Source organism: Rhincodon typus, chromosome 17 (assembly GCF_021869965.1).
Source record: "Rhincodon typus isolate 14 chromosome 17, sRhiTyp1.1, whole genome shotgun sequence".
NCBI classification, from domain to species: Eukaryota; Metazoa; Chordata; class Chondrichthyes; order Orectolobiformes; family Rhincodontidae; genus Rhincodon; species Rhincodon typus.
Genome location: NC_063348.1, coordinates 42,809,477 through 42,836,207, shown reverse-complemented (window position 1 = coordinate 42,836,207; position 26,731 = coordinate 42,809,477). Strand labels below are relative to the sequence as shown.

Here is a 26,731-nt window from a genome sequence, read left to right as displayed (position 1 = left end):
TTGCCCACCTGCAGAGACTTATCATTGGACACTCTGCTCACACCAATTGTATGATCTTTTGATCTCTCTGCCATATAAACTCTGTGTGTGTGCCCTGCTCACTCACTGCACCTGACGAAGGGGCTGCGCTCTGAAAGCTTGTGTGATTCCAAATAAACCTGGTGTCGTGTGACTTCTGACTTTATTCAACCTATCTAACCCTGGCACCTCCACATCACAAGTGTAACCACAGTGCTGTTAGGGAGAGAGTTCTAGAAAGTTAACTATTTGTAAAACATACCCATGAGCAACAAAAAAAATCAACAAAGAAAATAGTGAGGGAAAAGAAGGGGGAATATTTGTGAAATGACAAGTCTTTCATGAATTGTTTTAAAAAGGATTTTATGATTGGAGATACATCTTGCAACCTTTTCCCATAATTTTGCTTTTAATTTCAGAGAGGAGTCAACTTTTCCTTGAAGATTTGACAACTCCTCATCCCAAACATTGATCCATTCTCTGTAAAAGAATAAAAACAGTAACCGTTGAAATTTAAGTTCTGAAATCTTGTCTTTTAGACTTGCTTTTTTCAAATGCCAGAAATGCAAATAAGCAGCTGACTAATTCATATTTGTTTTATTCATTGTTACCTGGTTCACTATTGATGGATAAAGAATCAGCAATACTGTTTTCAAAGGAAATGCAAAATAGTGCATATACTGAAAATCTGAAATATTAACAAAAATTGCAGGTTACATAAACAGATCAGGTAACATGAGTGGGGAGAGAAACAATCTTTCAGCTAAATGAACTTTCATCAAAATGGCCACAAAGTATGTGGACCTGAACCACATTTCTCTGTTGACCAATGCTGCCTAATCTCCTGAGTATTTCCAGTATTATCTATGTTTTATTATTTTCAAGTGCTTGCGTAGTCAGTAGTAACTTTTCAAATCAGGCTTTGTTCTTACCTAAAACTGTCTGGATTATGTAAATTAATCATTAACAATGACCACTACCTCTTGCAATTTAGGATGGTCTCACATACCCTTGAACACAGTGAATACTGAAATATTGTGGGAGAGGTCAAGCCTCCATGATGGGAAGACAATAAATGTCCATAGAAGAGAGGATAGGGAAAAGAAGATTATCCACAACTAGCAATGTGCATAACAGACTACAGGGTGCTTATCTCTCTGATATGTCCAGATATGGAGTAAAAGTCTACATTAGCAATTTGCGGAGTAAACTTTATTTTACTGCGATGAGAGGTGTAATTTATCCTCAAACATATTTCCCTTTAAGTTTAGAGCTGATTTCGACAGTGTCTGTAGACACATCCGCTGTACACACTTAAGGAGCCATCATAGAATCTCTGCAGTTTGGAAGCAGGCTATTTGGCCCATCAAGTCCACAATGACCCTCCGAAGAGCATCTCATGCCATCTCCATGACCCTGCATTTCCCATGGCTAATCCACCAAGCCTGTACATCCCTGAACAGTATGGGCAATTTTAGCATAGCCAATCCATGTAACCTGCACGTCTATGGGCTGTGGGAGTAAACCAAAGCATCGAGAAGAAACCCATGCAGACATGGGGAGAATGTGCAAACTCTACACAGTCACCCAGAATGGAATCAAACCTGGGTCCCTGGCGCTGTGAGGTGGTTGTGCTAGCTACTGAGCCACCGTGCCACCCTGTTTCAAACTGGTAGATATTGTAGTCACTGTGTGTCGTTGGTGGAGATACTATATATATTTAAGTTGATGTGTGGAGTACTAGTCTATGTTTTGGATGGTGTCAAGCTTCTTGAGTGTTGTGCACTACACTGATTAATAGAAGTAGAGTGTATTCCAACATACCCCCGAAGTGTCTTGTAGATTGTGGACAGGACTTCAAGCAGCCAGGAAGCGAATTAACCACCTCAAAATTCCCAGCCTCTGACCTGCTCTTGTTTGCAGTGTTTATATGATTGGTTCAGTTTCAGTATCTGGTCAGTGGTAAATCCCAGGATGTTGATAGTGGGAAACTTAGTGATGACATTCATTTGAATGTGTGATAAAGGTGTGATTTATATATATTTGCGTTTTTTTTCACACAGTTGCATTTCAAAACTAGTGGCAAATGTGTTGGTCCCTTTATGTTATACATCTGCCAGAGGTGCAGTGCACAGTTAATGCAAAAGTACTTTTTGTTTTATGACTTTTTCATAGAATCCCTAGTGTGGAAACAGGCCCTTTGGCTGAACAAACCCATACCGACTGTTACAGCATCCCACCCAGACCCATTCCCCAAACGTACCTAATCTACACATCCCTGCACACTATAGGCAATTTAGCATGGCCAATCCACCTAATCTACATATCTTTGGACTGGGGGAGGAAACCGGAGCACCCGGAGGAAACCCGCACAGACCGCTGGCTGAGGGGGAATCAAACACGGGCTCCTGGCGCTGTGAAGCAGCAGTGCTGACCACTGTTCCACCCATTTAGAAAAACACAGAAAACAAGTAATGTTTGGCATCAGCGATAGTAGGAACTGCAGATGCTGGAGAATCTGAGATAACAAGGTGTAGAGCTGGATGAACACAGCAGGCCAAGCAGCATCATAGGAGCAGGAAGGCTTTTAACTGCAGATGCTGGAGAATCTGAGGTGTAGAGCTGGATGAACACAGCAGGCCAAGCAGCATCATAGGAGCAGGAAGGCTTTTCTGATTTTAGTTTCTTCTTGCAGTAAAAGTTTTAAAGTGCAAAATCTTACCACTCAATTTACTTCCAGTAGTTACTGGAAAATTCATGTTTAGCCTTTACTGGTCTTAATGAGAACTGCAAAAAATTGAGGCTGTTGGAGGTCAAAATTCAGAGGCTGTAAAACTGGGATTTCCCTGAGTTAAAATAAATACGAGATTTTTGCTGCTTTTGGTAAAACATTAACATGACTACTTCAACAGTTCAGAGCATCAGGCAAGAGAAGATGTCTACTACAGCCTAGTTAACAAAGGTTAAGTAGACAGCAGTGGCTGAGAAATTAAGAGGTAATTTGAAGTAGGGTTTAAAAAGGCACTTATTATTGAAAGAAATCAAAGAACTATGGATACTGGAGATCTGAAACACACACAAGCAGAAATTTCTGGGGAAACTCAACTGGTCTGACAGCATCCATGAAAAGAAAACAGCTAACGTTTCAAGTCCAATGACCCTTCTTCAGAACAGGCGATTAGTGAAATATTGTTTTTCAGCATTTAAACCTTGAGGAGAAAATGGATCAAATGGAATAAAGGCACAAGTTTGGCTACATAGACTTCAATAAGAATCAACTTGAAGTTAGAAAAGCAAAAGTTTGAATTACAGGAAGAAATTGAAAAAGAAACTTGAATTGGAAAGATAATTTGCATTTTGACAGTGTTACAAAAACAATTATGACTACATTGATACTTAATCATCTTGTAAAGTCCCACATTTGTATCACCTCACCCCAATAATATCGTGTCTTAAAACTTGAATCCACTGGATTGGGTGATTGGGTCTCCAGCTCAGAAATAGGCCTGTGGTATGATTGTCATAGAGAAAGAAATCTAAACTGAAACCTATTGAAAAATATCAAGCAACAGTTTTCACATCTTAACATTGTAAAAGGCAGCTGCTGTTGAGAGACTTGGGCAGAGATTGCCAAGACAGATACTGATGTGCAGAGATAGTAGGAACTGCAGATGCTGGAGAATCCGAGACAACAAGGTGCAGGGCTGGATGAACACAGCAGGCCAAGCAGCATCATAGGAGCAGAGAGGCTGACGTTTCAGGCCTAGACCCTTCATCAGAAAAGGGGGAGGGGAAGGGGGTTTTGAAATAAATAGGGAGAGAGTGGGAGGCGGATAGAAGAGGGATAGAGGAGAGGATAGGTGGAGAGGAAACAAGCAGGTCGAAGAGGCGGGGATGGAGCCAGTAAAGGTGAGTGTAGGTAGGGAGTTAGGAAGGGGATAGGTCAGTCCAGGGAGGACGGACAGGTCAAGGGGGCGGGATGAGGTTGGTCGGTAGGAGATGGAGGTGCGGCTTGAGGTGGGAGGAGGGGATAGGTGGGAGGAAGAACAGGTTAGGGAGGCAGGGACGAGCTGGACTGGTTTTGGGATGCGGTAGGGGGAGGGGAGATTTTGAAACTTGTGAAATCCACATTGATACCATTGGGCTGCAGGGTTCCCAAGCGGAATATGAGTTGCTGTTCCTGCAACCTTCGGGTGGCATCGTTGTGGCACTGCAGGAGGCCCAGGATGGACATGTCGTCTGAGGAATGGGAGGGGGAGTTGAAATGGTTCGCGACTGGGAGGTGCAGTTGTTTGTTGCGAACCGAGCGTAGGTGTTCTGCAAAGCGGTCCCCAAGTCTCCGCTTGGTTTCCCCGATGTAGAGGAAGCCACACCGGGTACAGCGGATGCAGTATACCACATTGGCAGATGTGCAGGCGAACATCTGCTTGATGTGGAAAGTCTTCTTGGGGCCTGGGATGGGGGTGAGGGAGGAGGTATGGGGGCAGGTGTAGCACTTCCTGCGGTTGCAGGGAAAAGTGCCGGGTGTGGTGGAGCTGGAGGGGAGTGTGGAGCGGACAAGGGAGTCACGGAGAGAGTTGTCCCTCCGGAAAGCAGATAAGGGTGGGGAGGGAAAGATGTCTTTGGTGGTGGGGTCGGATTGCAGATGGCGGAAGTGTCATTGGACTTGAAACGTTAGCTGTTTTCTTTTCATGGATGCTGTCAGACCTGTTGAGTTTCAAAATCTCCCCTCCCCCTACCGCATCCCAAAACCAGTCCAGCTCGTCCCTGCCTCCCTAACCTGTTCTTCCTCCCACCTATCCCCTCCTCCCACTTCAAGCCGCACCTCCATCTCCTACCGACCAACCTCATCCCGCCCCCTTGACCTGTCCGTCCTCCCTGGACTGACCTATCCCCTTCCTAACTCCCTACCTACACTCACCTTTACTGGCTCCATCCCCGCCTCTTCGACCTGTTTGTTTCCTCTCCACCTATCCTCTCCTCTATCCCTCTTCTATCCGCCTCCCACTCTCTCCCTATTTATTTCAAAACCCCCTTCCCCTCCCCCTTTTCTGATGAAGGGTCTAGGCCCGAAACGTCAGCCTCTCTGCCCCTATGATGCTGCTTGGTTTACTGATGTGCAGAAGTTGGTAAGATCTCGGTGACAATCTACTTAAGGGAACAGAATTACCAGGATCTTTGAGATTTAAGGAACTTGCATTGTCCCAAGGTAGACCTTACTGGAAGGTGGCAGAGATTAGCTGGATGCAGCTGAGACTGAGGCTGAGTGAACTGACTTTCGAAAGCAACTGTAAGTTGTAGTCTAGCATGGTAGGAAGAAATGAGGCTGCTGCAATACTTTATCCGCTAGAAGTGTGATGCACAGTGGAAGAAATTGAAAGAGTATCTTGATTGCCTTAATTAATGCTAAAGTATATATTTTTTTCGTTCAATGGATTAAATTGTTTGGTAACATTTGATCTATGATGTTTGAGTTGTTACAGTAAGTGCTAAAACATGAAATCTTGACCCTCAGTTCATTTCTTTCAATCACTAGGAAATTCAATTTGCAAATTTAAAAATCTAGGGCCACAACATCATGCGCAAGTTTTACAGAAAATACAGTACACATAATAGAGGTAATTGTACATCACATGTATATTTACTCTAGTACCATTCAATAACATAGGAAGTAAAGCACGATCAAAAAAATCACTTGGACAATGCTTTTTGTACCACCATTTTACTGACAAACAGACAAAAAGGTTAAGTTCACAGGTATACGCCGTGCGAATGTGTTTTCAGATCACACACCCAATGACTGTCTATTACTAATTTTTGTATTTATTCACCAGAGATGTAATTAGCCGATATGGATTCCCAATTAGCCACATATGGCTTTTGTGTAAGGTACTGGACAACACTGGTCTCATTTTATTTTCTTTTCTGATTCCATTTTGTAGTGTTTCTTTTCACAATACGATTCTTCAACTAAATTACTTAAATACAAGCAATTGCATGTTTTGGCACTGAATCTTGGATGCTCTGTCATCATTTATGCAGAACGTTAAAATCCACAAGACAGCCTCAGGAGAGACAAAATGGATAATTGAGCCATTTGCAATAGTATGAAAAATACTTCAATACAGAAATGTTGGTTCCTTTTTAAGATAATTTGACATTTTAGAAAGATGTAGTGCATTTAAAAAATATTCAGTATTTTTATAAACATTTTACTCACATTAAAATATATTTTGGTTGGGATGTTTTGAAAATGTTTTTGACCTTCCACTTCTGCCAACCAGCAACCCTGAAAACTTGTACAACAAAAGGAATCAGTGTATCAGGGAGGGTTGTTTGAGAGTTTGTAATATATTTTAGGGTTGCTAACAGTCTGGGCTTTATCTGGAGCCTCTTCCAGGGCACTACTCTGAGCAAACCCTGGAGAAAAGCATTGGTGTTGAAGATAAATAGTCCTCCTAACAATAATCTTTGAGTAGTTGTTTATTAGGTATCAATGTACTGGAGACTGACAGTCAAGAATAATTTTATTCAGTAAGGAAGAATAAACCAATCTTAAAGCAGTGCATGAGTAAAGAGTGAAGGGGAAAGTGGAGTTGAGGATTATCAGGTCAGCCCTGATCCCACTAAATGGTAGAGTAGATTTGATGGGTGACCTACTTCTCGTTAATGGTGTTAAGGAAGAACTTTTTTTCCTTCTGAAGGGAGGTTTTTTTTTATTCATTGACAGGATAAGAGTGTCACTGGCTAAGTCAGCATTCATTGCCCATCCTTAATTGCCTAGAGGAGCTAGAGTCACATGTAGGCCAGACCAGGTAAGGATGGCAGTCTCCTTCCCTAAAGGACATTAGTGAACCAGATTGTACTTTGTCCAACAATTGTCAATGGATTCATGGTCACCTTTAGATCTTGAATTCCAGATTTTCCTTGATGAATTCATATTACACCATCTGCCATGGCAGGATTTGAACCTTGGTCCCCAGAACATTACATGGGTCTCTGGATTAACAGGCCAGTGATAAAACCACTGGACAATTGAGGAAGGGGCATGTGGTTACTCCAGTTAAAAGAATTTGTTTTCAGTACAGATTCCAGCATCTGCAGTAATTTGCTCCTAAATCTTCTGTTTGTGTGTGTGTGTGTTTTGGAAAAGAGGTTGCAAAGCAAAATTCAACTAGTTAAAAACACTTCTTTCCCCCCCCTATCAAAAATATATCACTCACTGGCACGAACTATTTACAATTACAAAAAAGGCAGAAAGGTCCTGTCCTCAGCGAGGCTGACGGACGTGTTTCTCAGCTCCTCGGGCGAGTTGACTATTCTGTAACCGAGCTGGGCCAGGGTCAGGTTACACAAGTTTTGCACCAGCTCCACCATGTCGTAGCTCAGTTTGAACCTCCAGCCCTCGGCCGTGGCCGCCGAGTCCCGCACCGTGGCGAACTTGTGGTTGCCCGACGCTCCGGGCCCGCGGGTGTTGCGGACGATCCAGCGCCGCACGTTGGTATCCATGGCGACGCCCAGAAAGCGGTACATCTCGCGCGTCTTCCGCTCGGGCTCGCGGGCCAGGTCCTCGTAACGGACCAACATATAACGGCCTTTGAGCCAGTCGGGCCGAGCTAGGCCGGTCCCCACCGACTGCAGGAAATCCTGGCAGGTGGCGTTCAGATGCGATGCGTCCAGGTTGAAAGGCCTGCGCCCGCTGTTGCGCCAGATTTTCCAGGCGCGGAAACTGTCCGGGAAGGTGTCGATGCGGGACGACAGGATGCCGCGGGGGTCGCGCACCAACTGGATCACCTTGAGGTTGAGGCGAGGGTCTTCGACCAGCGCCTTGAGGTCGCCGATGGCGGGGATCCGCACCGTCTTGATGGCGACGTGAGGCCTCAGAATGCAGGCCCGGGAAGCCTCGGTCAGGTTTAGGGCACCGCACCGCCGCACGCACTCGCCTTCCTCCCAGCGCTCGGATGGAGCGCCTTCCCCGTCGTTGCTGTCGCCCTCTCTGTCCGAGGTCTGCATTCCCGGCCCGGCCGGAGGCCTCGGAGTCGAGGTGGCCGGGGCACAGACAGGCGGCGAGCACAGCGCTTTGCTGGCCCCTCGGCGGAAGAGCCGCTGGGTCCGATGTTGCTCCGGAGCCGGTTTGATGTAAGCCTCCAACTCGTGGAGCCGGCACTCGAAGAGTCCCCGCAGCAGGTCGCGGTAGGCGCCGAGAAGCAAGCGCCTGCCCGCGGCCGAGGTCGAGGACGACGGCCTGCCCCTGGAGCCGGCTCCCAGCGTGGTCTGCACATGGTAGAGCGGCTCAAACAGGTAGAAGATGTCCGAGTGCTGGTTCAGCAGCTGCCCGATGAAAGACGAGCCGCTCCGGGTGGTGGCCAGGATCAGGATGTGGCTGACTGCCCGGCGCTGGGGCTCACAGGACGCACCCGGACCTGGGCGGCAGCCCGTATGCTTGGGGACGCGGCAGATGGTGAACGGCTTAGCGATGAACTTTCGGATGGCCGTGTACTGTATGGTCAGCGAGGCTACGACCAGCAGCAGCACCGCTTTCCAGGAACACTCCATGGCCCTAAACCTGTGGCTGGTCATTCAGTGCCCTGTGCTGTACCCTGTAAGAATACAAAACCCAAAAGGACATCAGTACTGGCACCATCATTCATTCAATTCAATATCACCCTCTCTTTACACACACTGAAATCTTATTTCTCCCCTTTTTTTGGTTGAATGTGGGAACCGCAGTACGGCATTCATCTATAAAGCCTATCCTGCCATTTCATCAGGTCATGAATGATCTATCCATATACTTTCACTGAACAGTTGATTTAAAATGTTAATATGCTTCTCTGGAACAGATGGGACTTGAACCCAAGCCCTCTAACCCAGAGGGTAGGGATATTGCTGCTGGATGCCTCTAAATTGGAACACTAGCTATTTCCTCTTGTTCCTATTGCAGCTTGTTCAGAAAAGTTACTGTACATCTCTGGAGAAGATGGGGACTTCAGTTCAGGTGCCTTGGCCCAGAGTTAGGTATTTCCAATATGCCACAAGATCCCTGGTGACTCATCTTCTCTCCAATTGCTTCAAATCCCTGTATACTTGCTGCTGTTAAAAATAATCTTGGTCTTTAAATACAATTAGATAACTTGTGCTGTAACATTCAGCTACTGAAAACTGAGCCAGCTGCGCATGAATTAACTAGGTTCCTATGAAGGATTCAACACTTGACAGCTGAACTCGTATGTCTTCTCTTCAGCTGATGATTGGCCTGCTGCATGCTTCAAACATATTCTTTTTCAGAATTCCAGCATCCAAAGCTATTTAAAGTTTATTTTTGGAAATAGAAAAACAAAATGTGGGCAAAATTTTACTGATTTACAGTATCCCAGTTTTGCAGTCAGTCTGCTTTAAAGTTGTAATATTTGGTCAAATTTTGTGGAAATGTAACATTAAGTTCACAACTACGCTATTATTAATGCACTACTTGGCAACAGGTTCATAGAGTCATACAGCATGGAAAGAGATCCTCCCATCCAACTTGTCCATGCCGATCAAGTTTCCCAAATTAAATTAGTCCCACTTGCCTGCGTTTGGCCTATCCAGATGTCTTTTAAATGTTGACTACCACTCCCTCTGGCAGTTCATTCCATACATGAATCACCCTCTGTGAGAAAGTTGTCCCTCTGGTCCCTTTTAAATCTTTCTCTTCTCACCTTCAAAATATACCCCCTAGTTTTGAACTCACCCATCCGAGAGAAAAGACCCCTGCCGTTCACCTTCTATAGGCCCCTCATGATTTAATAAACATCTATGAAGTCACCCTTCAGCGTTCTATGCTCCAGTGAAAAAAGTCTCAGCCTCTTCTTGTAACTCAAACCCTCCAGTCCCAGCAACATCCTGGTAAATTTTTTCTGAACCCTCTCCAATTTAATAATATCCTCCCTCTAGTAGGGCAACCAGAACACAGTACTCAAAGTGGCCTTAACAATGTCCTGTAGAACCTCAAAAACACATCCCAACTCTTATATTCAGTGGTCTGAGTAATGAAGGCAAGTGAGCTAAAAGCCTTCTTAACCACCCTGTCTATCTGTGATGCAACTTTCAAAGAACCTCGTGCCTGAACCCCTAGGTCTTGCTATTTAACAACAGTACCCAGGGCCTCACCAGTAACTATATAAGTTCTGCCCTTGTTTGTTTTTCCAAAATGCAATACCTCGCACTTTTCCAAATTAAACTCCATCTACCATTTCTCAGCCCATTAGCCAATTGATCAAGATCCCTTTGTAATCATAGATCATAGAATCCGTACAGTGTGCAAACAGGCCCTTCGGCCCAACAAATCCACACCGACACTTGGAGCATCCGACCCAGACCCATCCTGCTATAACCCACCTAAGCTACACGTCCTGAACATACGGCCAATTTGGCATGGCCAATCCATCTAACCCGCACATCTTTAGACTGTGGGAGGAAACCCACGCAGACACGGGGAGAATGTGCATACTCCACACAGACAGTCGCCCGAGGGTTGAACCTGGGTCCCTGGCGCTGTGAGGCAGCAATGCTAACCTTCTTCACTGTTGACAATACCACCAATGTTGGTGTTGTCCGCAAACTTACTAACCATGCCTCCTAAATTCTCATCTAAATCATCTATATAAATTACAAACAAAAGTGGACCCAGGACCGATTCCTGTGGAACACCGCTGGTCACAGGACTCCAGTCTGAAAAGCAACCTTCCAGCACCACCCTCTGTCTCCTACCATCAAACCAGTTTTGTATCCATTGGCAAGCTCTCCATGAATCCTGTGTGATTTAACTTCACTAATTAGTCTACCATGTAGAACTTTGTCAAAGGCTTTACTAAAATCCATGTCTACTGCTCTGTCCTCAATCTTTTTGGTTATGTCCTTGAAAAACTCAATCAAATTTGTGAGAAACTATTTCCCATTAAGAAAGCCATGCTGACTGTCCCTAATCCGCCCTTGCCTCTCCAAATGCATGTAAATCTTGTCTCAGAATCCCTTCCAACAACTTACCCACCACTGATGTCAAATGCTATGGCCTATATTCCCAGTCTTGTCCTCACAGCCTTTCTTAAATAAAGGCACAACATTAGTCACCCTCCAGTCCTGCAGCACCTCATCTGTGCCTGTAGATGATGCAAATATGTCTGCTGGGGGCCCCGTAATTTCTTCCCTAACCTCCCACCATCTCCTAGAATAGACTTGATCGGGTACTGGAGATTTATCCACCTTCATGTTTTTTTAAGATCTCCAGCACTTCCTCTTCTGTAATGTGGACTGTTTACAAGGCACCAATATTTATTTCCCCTGAGTTCCCTAGCCTCCATTTTTTTGGTTCCAATTAATACGCTGCATGGTATATCAGGTGCCATCTAGGGACTAAGAGATATTCATAAACTGCAAGTTTCAGGAACTTTCCATTCAATTATGCATCAATGCTCACATGCATTGTGAATTCATTTTTTCAGGCATGTTTGACACAATTTTTGTTTTGGGTATTGTTGTACAGGTTAAAAAAAAAAATCAATCTGTGACATGTATTTCCCCTTTTCCAATATCAGTTTGAATCTGGAACTGTCAATAGAATCATGAAACATGTGCTGGCAGTGATGCCAGAAACCATGGCAACAGCCAATTACTTTGAAATATCGTCATAGTCAGCAAATCGGGAAATACAAACTGAAACTCTTCACTTCTAATATGGAAATTTACAGGTAGCAAAATAATGACTAATGCAGATGAATAAGGAAGAAGGTAAAAATCACTCACTTCCAAAAGTGTATCGTTTTAGTGTGTGACATTTCTCATTCTAATGGAGAAATGTAATGTTGAACTAATTAAAGGCCAGTGAGGGAGCTTAGCATTAATTATGAACTTAATATAAAGTTGAAAATTTAGATACACTTCTGTCAACAATGTGAAACATTTTCAAGGTTCACTATAATGAGAATAGAATATAAAAGTAGAAATTCCTGCTGATTTAGTGATTTCTAATTAATTCCCAGAGTACACCCACAGTGCTGTTAGGGAAGGGGTTCAAGGATTTGAATCCAGTGACATTGAACAAAGGAACAACAAGGTAGTTCCAAGGTGGAATAGTGAGTGACTTAGAAGGAGACTTAAAGACTGTGTTCCCAAAAACCTTTGCCCTCATCCTTCAAGGTGTTGGTTTTCATTAGATTTCTAACATTTGCTATTTTTGTACTCATTGACTGTGTAAAATATACATTTAAATTTGTCCTTTGGCATTCAAACACTGTGGATTTCGCAGGTAGCAATTTTCAGAAGCCACAATACCACAATTATTAGATGAGGAGTGGTGGGTGGATCTGCATGTGCAGCACAAACTCTGACACAGAGCTGTTACATGATGTGCTTCATTGTAGATATAAGAACACAAGAAATATGAGCAGGAACAGACTCTGCCATTCAGAATTACCTTGACTGATCCTGGGCTTCAACTCCACTGTCCTGCCTGCTCCACATATCCCTTGATTATCTGAGAGACCAAAAATCTCTCCACAGTCCTGTTCTAGTTGCATAGTTATAGGAAGGACATTATTAACTGGCGAGGGTTCAGAAGAGATTTACCAGAATGTTGCCAGGTATGGAAGGTTTGAGTTACAAGAAAAAAGGCTGAATGGGCTGGGACTTTTTCACTGCATCATTGGAGGTTGAAAGATGGCCTTAAAGAGGTTTATAAAATCATGAGGGGTCTAGATAGGGCTAATGGTAGATGTCTTTTCCTTAAGATGGGGGATCTCAAGACTAGGGGACACATTTTTAAGGTGAGAGGAGAGAGATTTAAAAAAGACATGGGCACATTTTTTACATAAGAGGGTGGTTCGTGTTTGGAATGAACTTCCTGAGGAACTGGTGGATGTGGGCACAATTACAACATTGAAAAGACACTTGGGATAAGTACATGAATAGGGAAGGTTTGTAGGGATATGGACCAGGAGCAGGCAGGCAGGATTACTTTAGATTGGGATTATGTTCGGCATGGACTGGGTGGACCGAAGGGTCTGTTTCTGTGCTCTATGATTCTATGACTGTCTGGAGTGGAGAAATCAGAATATTCACAATTCCCGAGTGAAAATTATTCTCATCTCAGTCCTAAATTAATGAATGTCCCTGTGCTTTAGATTCTTCAGCCAAGAGAAATAAGCTAACAAGGTCCAGTGTCAACTCTGCAAAGCTCCTTCAGAATGTTGTATTTTCAATTAGATCACTTCTGATTCTTCTAAACTCTGGAGAAATTTGCTGAATCACAGAAAGAGGCCATTTGGCACATCATGCCTGTGCCAGTTCTATAACCTAGTGCTAATCACCTGGTTAAATTGGTTCCTTTTAAAACATAAGTTAATGTGGGTCCGGGAGTAAGGTATAAACAAGGAAAGGGATTTTTAGAAGAAATGATCTTGTCATGACCAATTTAAGGGGAGGTCAATAAATAAGACAGTTTATTCCTCCTTACCCAGGACCTTAACAGTTTGGGGAATCCTGTAATCAATTGGAGAACCTTGTCCAGGCTTTGGTTATAACAAATCAGGGCCTCTTTCTGTGATTTCAACACAGAAAAAAGAATTTTGATTGGGTTAATCATCACTTTGAACTAATTTCTTGAGTTGTAATGTTTAGTACAGAAATGTGTGCATTTGTTATCATAGTAAATTTTGGGGAGGCTTCTTTTGAGGATTTAAATCATCAGTCCCCAAAACAATCAAAAGATTTAGCTTAGATAAGAATGTCTTCCACAAGAAAGAAGACCCAACATTTTGTAAGGGTGGCTAAAGGTTTACAGGTAGGAGACATGGCACGGTGGCTCAGTGGTTAGCACTACTGCCTCACAGTGCCAGGGACCTGGGTTCGATTCCACCTTCGGGCGACTGTCTGTGTGGACTTTGCATGTTCTCCCCTTGTCTGTGTGGGTTTCCTCCGGGTGCTCCAGTTTCCTCCCACCGTCCAAAGATGTGCAGGCTAGGTGAACTGGCCATGCTAAATTGCCCATAGTGTTCAGGGATGTGTAGATTAGGTGGGATATAGGGGAATGGGTCTGGGTGGGATGCTGTGAGGGTTGGTGTGGACTTGTTGGGCCGAAGGGCCTGTTTCCACACTATAGAGATTCTATGATACTAACAGCATTCCAAAAATACTAAATGATGAAGGGGCTAATGATAGGGCGGGGGAGGAAATAAACAAAACTATCACCAGAGACAACACACTGAAGAAACTAATGGAGCTAAATGCTCATATGTCTGCTGACCTGACAGGTTGCATTTTAAGAAGTAGCTACTGAGATAACGGAATCACTGGTGATAATCTTCCAAGAATTATCAGATTCTGGAAAAGGTCTAGAGGCTTGGAAAATTGCCAATGTACCAACCTTTATTAAGAAAGGGAGGGAGTCAAAATGAAAGATAACTATCCTGTGAAGACCATTTCTCTAAATTCCAGTGAATAGAGTCCTAACCTGTTTAACCTTTGCTTATAAGACAACCCCTTCATACCAGGGATCATCCTATTTGCTGTGACCCCTGTGCTGCAGGTAAAGGATGATACTTTCTAACTTGAAGTATTCTTAACAGGCAAAAGAATACAGGACAACAAAAGGACTATTACCCTGAATGCTGGAATTCAATCATGGTCAAAAGGAATCAGAATTACAGAATCTCAACCAATCTAAGGATTGTGAAATCAACTGTTCAGTTACTAGTGTCAACACTTGGTAACCTCCATTGCAACAGGCACAACATTCAACTTTCTGCTCTTCTCAAAACAATTCAGAGACTGACCTGCTTTTTAATATTTATCTTTTTTGACTCACCTCTTACCTCTAATCTGTGTATATATGTTTTGCATTACTAATTCTTGCATTTGTTAACTCAAGAAATTCTAGTTAAATTGGCTCCTTTTAAAACAAGTGTAAGTGTGTCTGGGACAGAGGTTTAAATAAGGAAGGATTCTTTCAAAATTAATCCTGTTGCAACCAACTGAAAGTGGATGAAAAAATGAAGGAGATCCAGTTCATCCCTCCCTACTAGGAGCTTAACAGTTTGTGGCAGCCTGTCCAGAACCATACTGATTTAAGGAACCTCATTCAGTGTCTGGTCATAACAGTCTTAAGTCATTAAAATAAATACTAAAAAGCTGAGCCCCAGCACAGTTCTTTGCAACAGTCCATCAGTCTCAGCTGCCTGTACTTACTGACTGTTAACGATCTTCTATCTATGCTCGAACAGGACTTAAAATTTTTGAATCAGCTTGTTCAGAGATGTCATTCCCGCCAGAGCAGATGGGACTTGAACCTGTGTCTCCTGTGTCAGAGGTAATAACACTACCACTTCACCACAAAAGCCCCCATGCTAATATATTATCCACAACTTAACCAGCCCTTAACTTCCCTGTTAGCTGTTTGTATCACTCTTTATTGACTGCCTTTTAGGAATCCAGATACATTATATCTAGCAGTTCTCCTTGATCTATATGACCAATTTCATCCTCAAATGACTCAAACAAACTTTTTAAGTACAATTTCCATTTAATAATCTATATTGCCTTTGATCAAATTATCATTTTCTAAGTGCATTGTTAAGACTTATTTAACAACAGATATGAGCACTTTCTTGATGACATATCAATTGATAACTGGCCTCTGGTTCTCTGATTTATCTATCTTTCTTGAATAGCAGTGTTGGATTTGCTGACTCTCAATCTGCTGGGACTGTTTCAGTTCTAAGGAACTATGGAAAATCATAACCAGAACGTCCATTATTTCTCAAATGTCTCTTTTGGAACCATGGGATGTAAGCCATTGATTCCTGGGTATCATTGGATTTTAGTCCTTCAAGTTTTCCAGTAAATTTTTGCTCTGCTGCTATCAATTTTCTTCACTCCTTTATTCTTTTTAGCCCTTAGGTTACCCTTTATTCTTGTATGAAACTTGTATATTCTACTGTGAAGACAGATAAAGTATTAGTTCCTGCTTCTTATAGCAGGGCCCTGGAAAGTATTGCAGAGCAGAGAGACTGGGAAGTATTGTAGAACAGAGAGAGCTAGAATTTCAGATACATAATTCTTTGAAATTTGTGTCACAGGTACGTGGGGTGGTTAATAAAGCATTTAGTACACTTGCCTTCATTGCTCAGAGCATTGAGTCTAGGAGTTGGGACATCAAGTTGAGATTGTACAAGATGTTGGTGAGGTCTCTTTTGGCGTACTGTGTGCAATTCCAGTTGCCCTGCTATAAGAAGGATATTATTAAATTGTAGACTGTTCAGAAAGGATTTACCAGGATGTTGCCAGGAATCAAGTGTTTGAGTTATGAAAATAGGCTGGGACATTTTTCACTGGAGCATCGGAAGTTGAGGGATGTCCTTAGAGGTTTATAAAATAACGAGGGGCATATACAGTGAATAGCAGAGGTCTTTTCCCTCAGTTGGGGGAGTTCAAAGCTAGGAGGCATATTTTTAAGGTGAGAAAAAGTTTTAGAAAGGACACGAGGGGTAACTTTTTGACACAGCGTGGTTCCTGTGTGGAATGAACTGCCGCAAGAAGTGGTAGATGCAGGTACATTTACAACATTTAAAAGACATTTGGATAAGTACATGAATAGGAAAGGTTTAGATGGATAGGGGCCAAACACAGGCAAGAGGAATGAGTTCAGTTTGGGAATTGCCATGGACTACTTGGACTGAAGGTTCTGTTTCCATGCTGCAAACTCTATGATTCTATGACTATGAATAATGTGTACTTTCACTACACTCATCATACAATTGAAAAAGCTCAATCTGATTATATATTCCTGATTTATTTCCTTTCGTATTTTTTCACCTTTTCATCATCTTTTTTGTTGGTCCTTTGTGTTAAAAAAAAATCACGCTTAAACTTCAGACATGTTACTATCCTTCACACCATTGTTAGCCTCTTTTCTTAATCTTATACTACCCTCAAATATTCCAGACCAAGCCAGGGATAAGTCATGCTGTTGAGCTTTTACTTTTCAGTGTTTTTGTTGAATGTTTTGAATTGTTTCTTTAACTTGTTGTCACTATTTATTTCCCATCATATCTTTGAATTTATTTATCCCATCAACCTCAGCCAGTTCTTCCCTCATATCTATGATATTGGCTTTAAGTTTAAGATTCTTGCTGTTATTGCAGTATATTGCTTTAAAACATAACACGGAATTCAATTTTATTTCCAGTGGATTTTTTACTATGATATTACTAATTGACCCTGATGTTAGTACATAAGACTGTTTGAAATAACTTTATCAACAGTTGGTTCCACAATGTGGAATATATTGCTCCAGGAAACTGTCATACTAACATTCTACTTTTCAACAATCCTTGTCAATTTGAGTGGTCCAGTCTATTTGAAGTTTGAAGTCCACCACATTTATTACACACTGCAATAGTTTCTTGTTTAACGCTCTGTCCAACAGAATAAACTACTCCCACCAATATTTTCTGACTGTTGCAATTCCTAAACTCCACCCATACTGATGCTACTTAATTATTTTCTGAGCCAAGATCCTTCCTCATGACTGCCCATATGTCATTCTTTACTATTGGAGTTGACACTCCTCTCTTGATGTTCTCTTTGTCTTTACAAAAGATTGTGTACCCTGGAATATTTGTTTCCTAACCTTGGCCACCTTGTAACCCATTCTCTATAATGTTGATTGGACTTAATCCATTTATTTCTATAGTAATTCTCTAAAAAAGGAACTGTTGTCTGAGATTAATCCTGACAGAAATGATCGGAGATGCAGTGTTTTATTTAGGTGGGCAGCCTATTCAGAATGGAACTTCAGATACAGCCAGCAAGGGAACTCAATGCTTGCTACTGACTTAGAGTTAATGGAGGACAAACCACATCAATTACTGAGGAGAAAAGATGTGGTGAACAGTTGGACACTTTGAGGGGTATGAAGAGCAAAATGAACCTTGGCAAAAACAATGCAAGCAATAATACCAACAATTTGTAAGAAATTGTACAAAACCAAATTACAATTCACAAGGGTTTATCATCAATTACAGAAATAAAAATCAGAATGCAGTTCATTTTATTAGCTTCGTAGTAATTCACAAGAACTGGAATGTTCTTTCTTAGTAGTATTTGACCAGTGTATTGTTTGACCAAGATAATAGCAGAATGAAGTGAGGAGACTAAATTCTCCAGGCAAAAATTGGCCAAAATCACAGACTTGGACAGTAACTGGGATTCTACATCAACATGGGGACGGTAATTGGGATTGAACATCACACACTGGGACAAGAACTGGGATTATACATCACACAATGGGACAATCACAAGGATTGTGTGTGACATTGGGACATTAACTGGGATTGTCCATGGCACACTGGGACAGTAACTGGGATTATATATGGCACACTGACAGTAACTGGAGTTATATATGGCACACTAGGACAGTAACTCAGGTTGGCATAAAATATCTTATGGTATTGTTTCAGAGATAATGGGATATGTTTCCCTGATGTCCTGGTCAATATTTAGTGAAATGCCACAGAAACAGATTATTTGCTTATCAAATAATACCAACTGGCAGTTCCCTGAAGCTTTGAAGTGGGAACATATTCCAAAGCACTTTTTAGCAACATTATCAATAAAACAATGTGGACACTGAGTAACAGAAATATACATTGGCATGAGTAATTCAAATCACTGGATAAAAGAAAAGGATTTCAGGATCAACTTAAAAAAATAAAGAAAGTTGAAGAAGTGAAGAGGACCAGGAAAGGAATCACAGAATTTGAAGATTCATGGAGCTGGAGGAGGCTGTGGATATTTGGGGAGTTGAGGAAATGGAGGCAATTCAGAACAAAAATGACAATTATAACACTGAAATTTTGTTGTTCCTGGAGACAATGAAAGTGGCTGAGCACAGTGGTTATAGCATTTACATAGTCAGCAGAGTACGGATGATCACAGGTTGATGTTGGGTGAAAGATGGGAGACTGGTTGGGAGCGTTTGGAATAGTCAAAGGTCAATCAAAATGTGTCTGTGGTTTATGCAAATTCACCAAGGAAGAAGGATATGGAAGCGAGAGAACTTGAGGAAATTAATAGTGAAATCTTGAAAAGTGTCTATAATACAGAGAAGGAGGTGCTGGACGCCTTAAAACGAGTAACAGTGGATAAACCCCTGAGACCTAATAAGGTGTATCCCAGAATTTTGTGGGAAGCTAGGGGAGTGATTGCTGAGTGCCTTGCTGAGATATTTGTATCATCGATAACCATGGGTGAGGTGCTGGAAGACTGGAGGTTGGCTAACGTGGCGCCATTATTTCAGAAAGCTGGTGAGGAAAATCGGGGAACTATAGACTGATGATCCTGATGTCAGTGATGGATATGTTGTTGGAGGGGATTCTGAGGGACAGGATTTACATGTATTTGGAAATGCAAGGACTGATTAGGGACAGTCAGCATGGCTTTGTGCATGGGAAATCATGTCTCACTAACTTGACTGAGTTTTTTGAAGAAGTGACAAAGAAGATTGATGAAGGCAGAGCGGTGGATGTTGTCTATATGGACTTTAGTAAGGTGTTCGACAAGGTTCTGCATGGTAGACTGGTTAGTAAGATTAGATCATTTTCAATACAGGGAGAACTAGCCATTTGGATACGAAATTTACTTGAAGGTAGGAGACAGAGGGTAGTGGTGGAGGTTGGTGGAGACTGGAGGCCTGTGATCGGCGGTGTGCCGCAAGGATTGGTGCTGGGTCCACTGCATTTTGACATTTATATAAATAATTTGGATATGAAAATAGGAGGTATTGTCAGTAAGTCTGCAGATGACACCTCTACTTTTGGACTCCGCTACCCTTAGGAAAAGACGTTGGCATCGGAGGCTGAAGGGGGATCTTATAGAAGTTTACAAAATCATGAAGGGCATGGATAGGGTGCATTGTCAAAGTCTTTTCCCCAAGGTAGAGGGCATAGGTTTAAGGTGAGAGGGGAAAAATTTAAAAGGAACCTAAGGGACAACTTTTTCATGTAGAGGATCGTGAGTATATGGAATGAGCTGCCAGAGGAGGTGGTGGAGGCTAGTACAATTACAACATTTAAAAGGCATATGGATGGGTATGGAAATAGGAAGGGTTTAGAGGGATATGGGCCAGATGGGTCTACATTAATTTAAAATATCTGATCAGCATGGACGAGTGGGACTGCAGGTCTGTTTCCATGATGTACATCTCTATGACTCTCTATGACTCTAAGAGTAAAATTTGATTTGTAACATTAACCAAACCATCATTGCACTGTGACACTAACTGGACCATATATCGCATTCAGACACTCACCCAATATTACTTTACAACAAGCTACCAACTGGACTATATAAATACTAACTGGACTGTTTATCTCACTGAGACATTAACTACACATTAACTGTATCACATCGTGCCAATAACACACAAAGTCAATAATTATACTGTATATAACAATTAGAGACACATCAGATTTTAAATCACAATGAGATTCTAGCCAGACCATATATCACAGGGGACATTAAATAACATTGAAACAATAACACACTTAGACAGTCTCTGGGTTGTATATTACACAGACAATAGTCTAATTATGTATCATGCTATCCAAATCATATATCATATTGAGACAATAATCAGAACATATTGTCACATTGAGATGCTCACTCGATCGTTTGTAGTACTGGGACAATAACTGGATGATATCTTACACCAAGCCAATAACTGGACTGTATATCACACAGAAACAATTAATAAATCATATAACAAACTGAGACTGTATCACACCAAGACACTCATTGAGTTATATATCACACTGACATAATAATAGATTATACATTACACAGAAGCAATAACTGGATTGTATAGCACATGGAGACAATAAGTGGAGTGTATGTCACATTGAGACTTACAACTAGACTGTATATCACATCGAGTCAATAACTTGGTAGTGTATCACACTGAGACAGTATCACACTGGAATACTCACCAGACTGAATATCACACTGGGATACTCATTGGTCCATGTATCACACTGGGACAATAACCAGATGGTATTTCACACCAAACCAATAACTAGATCATATAACACATGGAGTCAATAGCACACTGAGACACTCACTGAACTATATATCACATAATGACACTTACCAGACCATAAATGTCACCAAGTGCTCACCAAACTATACATCACACTGAGACTGTAACTGAACTTTATACCACACCAAGAGAATTACCAGACCATGTGTCACACTAACATATCAGCCACTGACAGGGTGCATATCACACCATGACTCTCATCAGACTGTATATCATACTGAAACCATAGCTGGACTGAATATCACCCTGAAACTGTAACTGGACTGTATATCACACTGAGACACTAACTGGACTGTATATCACAGTGAGACAGTAACTGGACTGCATATCACACTGAGACAAGACTGAAACATGTGTTACACAGAAAAGAATTGGATTGTATATCACACTGAGACAGGAACTGGTCCATACATCACATTGATAATAATTGAGCCATATATCACATAGACCATAACTAATTGTAAATCAAACTGAGGCAATAATTAGACTGAACTCACAGAGAACAAGACAGTAGTTGAGATATTTCATTACAAATACTAAATAATAATACAGGGATGCACATTGTACATACAGACTGCTGGCCTCACTATCTCACTCAATAGGATAATAACTGAACTTTAAAACCCTGCACTACTCTAGTCCAGTTAATGTACATCACTAAGATTAGGACAGTACATCACATATTTTGAAGAACTAATTAACACCATAATAGAATGTTTACGGTACATATAAGCTGTAACTGGTACTGAATGTAATACGCCTGCATTATAGCAAAGATTATTCTTTACACAATAGCCACATAGTATGTGGCAATATATACACATAGATAGAGAAATCAGAATGTAGATCTCACATGCAGCAGGGAAGCAACTGAAACTGTACGTTATGCAGCATGATAACAATGAGCATTCTCTAATAAATCCTAATCAGTAACAGACATATACACCACACAAAGTGATAGTAATGTATTTGTTCATAATGAACCAGGATGGAAATGGGAATGGAAATTACAAGGATTGTTCAAGTACCTGGTAAGTACTCACACACAAGGTTGGGAACAACAACAAAATGTCACACAGTAGAGCAGTAACTGGGATCACATAAAACACTGAGATTGTAACTGAAACATAACATCATAGACTGGGACAATAATCTCAATTTAATGTCTTGCAAAAAGACAGTGATAATAACAATTGTATTTATACAGGTCCTGTAACATGATGAAATCCAAGGAACGTCATAAAGTGAAATTTGACATCGAGCCATGTAAGGTAATAACAGAGCAGATGGCAAAAGCTTATCAAAGAAGTAGGTTTCAAGTCACATTTTAATGCACCAAAGAGAGGTAGTGAGGTGGAGCTCCGGGAATTCCAGAGCTCAGGACATAGGCAGCTGATCACTAATGACAGAGCAACTGCAATCTGGGATGGTCAAGATATCAGTGTTAGATGGTGATGGATACCTTGCAGAGACATGGGCCTGGGAGATATTACGGAGATGGGATGCATAGAAACTGTGGAGGGATTTGAAAACAAGGTACATTAAAATCAAGGCATTGCTTAACTGGGGATAAATATAGACCAGCAAGCACAGAAGAGGTGGGTTATTGGGACTTGTTCCCAGTAAACACAAAGATAGCAGAGCTTTTAATAACATGAGGTTTATGAATATAGAATGTAGGAGGTCAGCTAGCAATATGATGGAACGATGAAGCCTGAACATAATAAAGCATAACTATGGGTCCTGGCAAACGATGAACCAAGGCAGGAGCCAAGTCGGGCAATGTTACGGAAGTGGAAAAATACAGTTTTTGGAACATGAAGCTTATCTTGAAATCAAATATGACACTAAATACAAAACATTCAGAAGCTCAGCCTTCAGCATCCATGAGGTACTTTGGATCCTTAGTGACACACTCAGACAGTAACTGAGCTGTATATTTGTCACATACTAGGGCAGAGACTGAATTAATTTTAGACCAAGATAAAAACGTTTTTTAAAAATCACTTGCTGGGATGAGGAAAATTATACATCATCCAATTCACTTTCCAATCATTGTTCCTACTGTTCTGGTAAAGCACCTTACCCTGAACTGCCATTTATTCAACTCGTTTACAGAAAACTGTCCCTGCTTTATCAGTTAAGCTGCCCAATGGGCCTACTGTGGAACCAAGACATTATCCCAGTTGGTAACTAAGGACACTGTGACTCAACCAAAAATTATCCAATGTTAGCAAAAGGAAAGTGACTGATCTACATTTAAGCATTGACTCCACAATCATTTTAATTCAATCTAGAAAGCTAACCATTTATAACGTCATGTTGAAATAGTTTGGGATCTTCGAGATGCAATTGACTTTATCAGTCAGGAATGAACTGTTCCTGATGCGTGCCACAAGTCTCCAGAAGTGAGTTTGAGAGCACAGTCACTGCATGCTACTCGAAAAACCCAGTATTTCGCAGTCTGGAAGCTGTACATCTCCAAGCTGCAGATGATATTATGACTCTTTGCTATGAAGACTATTTACTGCTGACCATTAACGTGAAATTAAATTAGAACAACTCAACGATTCGTAGCAACTCTGCAAATCAGGACTAAAGATAATTTACGATTATAAAAGAACACTTTTTTTTACCATACATAACTGGGTGACCCGTAGCAATACACACGCAATAGGAGTGAGAAACTAGTGCTAATGCTGTGCGTGAAGCGGGACAGTAGCTATCCAACAGGAAGGCTCCTGTTGCGCAGTGGCAGTGTCCCTTCCTCTGGGCCAGGAGGCCCAGGTATAAATGCCACTTGCTCCAGAAGTGTGCAATAACCGCTGAACAGGCCGATTGGAAAAATATCCTCTTTTTTGGAAATAACCAAGGATAGAAAACGCGGTGGGGGCCAAGTGACTGCTAAGGTATTGGCGGAGTTTGAAATTAGCCTTGCACAAGCAAATAATTGCTTTCTTTGCATTTGACAAAAACGCTGCTGCTGCTGAATTCTGACCTAATTCGCTATATATGGATATTCCAAATAAAATCAAACCCCGACAAAACAGGCCCATATTTGTAAGGTACATACAGCAGTTTTAAATGCAAGTTAACCAGGGCTTCGGGGATATCTGATGATACACGCTCCTAGCTCAGTTGTCTTGTCAGAAAATATGTTAACTGAATAGCTCTGCTCACTAGAGTTAGTAAGAACTGCGGATGCTAGAGTCAGAGACAACACGAGATAGAGGAAGCTGGTCAGATCAGTGGCGCTGAGAGGAGAAGCGGGAGATATGGAAATAGCGGGTATAAATATTCCCATTTTCACTAGCTCCTGTGTATGTCGGTATGTTACGCAACAATTTAAAGCTGCCTGGGTTTTATTTAGGGGGAGGGGTGCATTGATTTTGCCACGGTCTCCGCGCTGCCCCACTAAAGCTGCTTCACGGGCTGTTAGCTGCTGTATTTTCGTTCAGTATTTGAAGTTTTAGATGGTGAGAGAGGAGCTTGGAACGCCCTCTATTGAGCAGAGATAACCGCAGTGTGGAGCTGGAGGAGTACAGCAGGCCCGGCAGCATCAGAACAGCAGTAAAGCTCACGTTTCGGATCGGGACACTTCTTCAGAAATGGGGGAGGTGGAGGGGAGCTCAGAAATAAATAGAGAGGGGTGGGGCTGGGGAAGGTAGGTGGGACGGTGATAGGTGAGTGCACGTAGGCAGTGGTGGGGACTGTTCAGTGAGGTGGGATGGGCAGATAGGTGGAAGGGAAGATGGACAGGTTGCCTCAGGTCGAGGAGGCGGGTTGGTCATGGGATGAGGCCAGGAATGGGGAGATTTTGAAAATCATCACGTCTCCACCCCACCCATCCCACTGACCAATCCCCATCACTGCCTACCTTCACCTACCTTTCACCATCCCACCTACCTTGCCCAGCCGGACCCCTTCATTCTATATATTTCAGAGCCCCCTTCCCCGTTTCTCGGGAAGGGTCCTGACCCGAAACGTCAACTTTCCTGCTCCTCTGATGCTGCCTGACCTGCTGTGTTCCTCCAGCTCCACACTGTGTTTTCTCTGACTCCAGCATCGGCAGTTCTTACTATCTCTAGTGAGCAGAGCTATTCTGAGTCAAGCCCAACATATGCTGGGGACGAGATCAGATGTAGAAAGCACAACATTGTTTATATAAATTATTTGAAACTCTGGCATAATATAATTAAACTGCTTAGGGAGTGCTGAAGCGGGACGGTTAGCTTTCTCCATTAAGACAATCCTGCTGTGTGTGGGTTAGATCATCTCCCGCTTCACCTCTCAGTGATCTGTCACAGTGTCTCACAGATCTGACCAGCTTTCTCTATCTCTCTCTTATCTCACTCTCTCTGTGTCTCACACACACAGAATTGATATTCCGCCTTTGATAGACCAACTTTTCGACTTCCTTCCTCCGTGTCCCGGTTGACCTGATGCAGTCAGTCGGTAATTAATTGCATTCACTCTGTATCCCCATGAAGTCAATCCGGAACCCAGTAATCCAGGGCAGGCAGTCTCGGTTGTTCGGTATACTCAGCCCGTGTCCCGGTTAACCGCGAGCACTCCATCGTGTCCCGGTTAACCGGCTGCTTCCAGTCCGTGTCTTGGTTAACGGGGCGCACCAAGTCCGTGTCCCGGTTAACCGGGTGCTTCCCGGTCCGTGTGCCGGTTAACTGCATGCACTCAGTCCGTGTCCCAGTTAACCGGCTGCTCACCGTCCATGTTCCGGCTAACCGCGTGCACTCTGTCCGTGTCCCGGTTAAACCTGGCGCACTCGGTCCGTGTTCCGGTTAACCGGCTGCTTCCAGTCCGTGTCCCGGTTAACCGCGTGCACTCAGTCCGTGTCCCGGTTAATGTTAAAGATATCTAAAGTCCCGGCTTGCAGAGGGTAAGTTACGTTTGGAGCTGAACTGAGAGCTCGGGAGTGGCTGACTCGCCTTTCCCAGCCCCAGAGCTTGCTCCTCAGGCTCTCACTGCAGCCTCCAGCCGATGCGTGTGGGCGCTGGTCCTGGGACAGCATATCCCCCACCCCAGCCCCGAACTCTCTCTCCCAAAACCCTCCCAGACGCCCCTTCCATCTTCATTCCAAACCACAACACGCCCCAGAACTCAGCAGTGCCTCATCCCTACTAGTTTAAGCAAGAGGACCTGTCCTCTGCTCTCACTTAGACTTGCCAATTGGCAGACCCCTCCTCACCTTCCCGGGGCTTGCACACACAAAGCATCGTTTCAAGCAAAAAGGGTGTTTCTCCTCGTGCATCCTTCCTGTTGTAAATGTTGGTAGCTCTCTGCCCGATCGTCTCTCGGTGCCGGGTGACCTGACCAGTATAGGAGACGCAAACACTTTCCATGTGACAGTGATGCTGAGAGGGATGTGTTGGAGCCCGTGCCTTACTGACTGTGTGACAGTGCAAGCATTAGCAATGTCGACATCTTCAGTAAACTCCCTCCCACAGACTTACAGGCAGATACAAACACACTCACAATAACATACACGCGGATAGATGCAAACAGAAACAAAGATACTGACGATGACATTAATACAGACACACCGAGACACATATAAACACATGC

General features: G+C 42.6%; 1 protein-coding gene across 3 annotated transcripts; it reads right to left on the bottom strand.

Annotated features, from left to right (window-relative positions):
• Positions 1–410: 410 nt before the first annotated feature.
• On the bottom strand, positions 411–26,456 carry chst1 (carbohydrate (keratan sulfate Gal-6) sulfotransferase 1). Of its 3 annotated transcripts, none has more exons than XM_048607115.1 (2): positions 7,242–12,371; positions 411–498 (listed from the first exon to the last, which is right to left on the bottom strand). In XM_048607115.1, exon 1 carries the CDS (start codon positions 8,596–8,598, stop codon positions 7,261–7,263), a length of 1,338 nt encoding a protein of 445 aa, XP_048463072.1. In that variant the 5' UTR covers positions 8,599–12,371; the 3' UTR covers positions 411–498; positions 7,242–7,260. The 3 variants fall into 3 exon arrangements, with proteins under 3 accessions (XP_048463072.1, XP_020384080.2, XP_048463071.1); XM_020528491.2 differs by lacking the exon at positions 411–498 and adding an exon at positions 26,355–26,456 and having other exon boundaries at positions 5,632–8,618; XM_048607114.1 differs by lacking the exon at positions 411–498 and adding an exon at positions 25,055–25,150 and having other exon boundaries at positions 5,632–8,618.
• Between the last annotated feature and the right edge of the window lie 275 nt (positions 26,457–26,731).

What these genes read in the sequence shown, in the direction of transcription:
- chst1 (XM_020528491.2), bottom strand. Translation starts at nt 8,598, where the DNA reads ATGACCAGCCACAGGTTTAGGGCCATGGAGTGTTCCTGGAAAGCGGTG.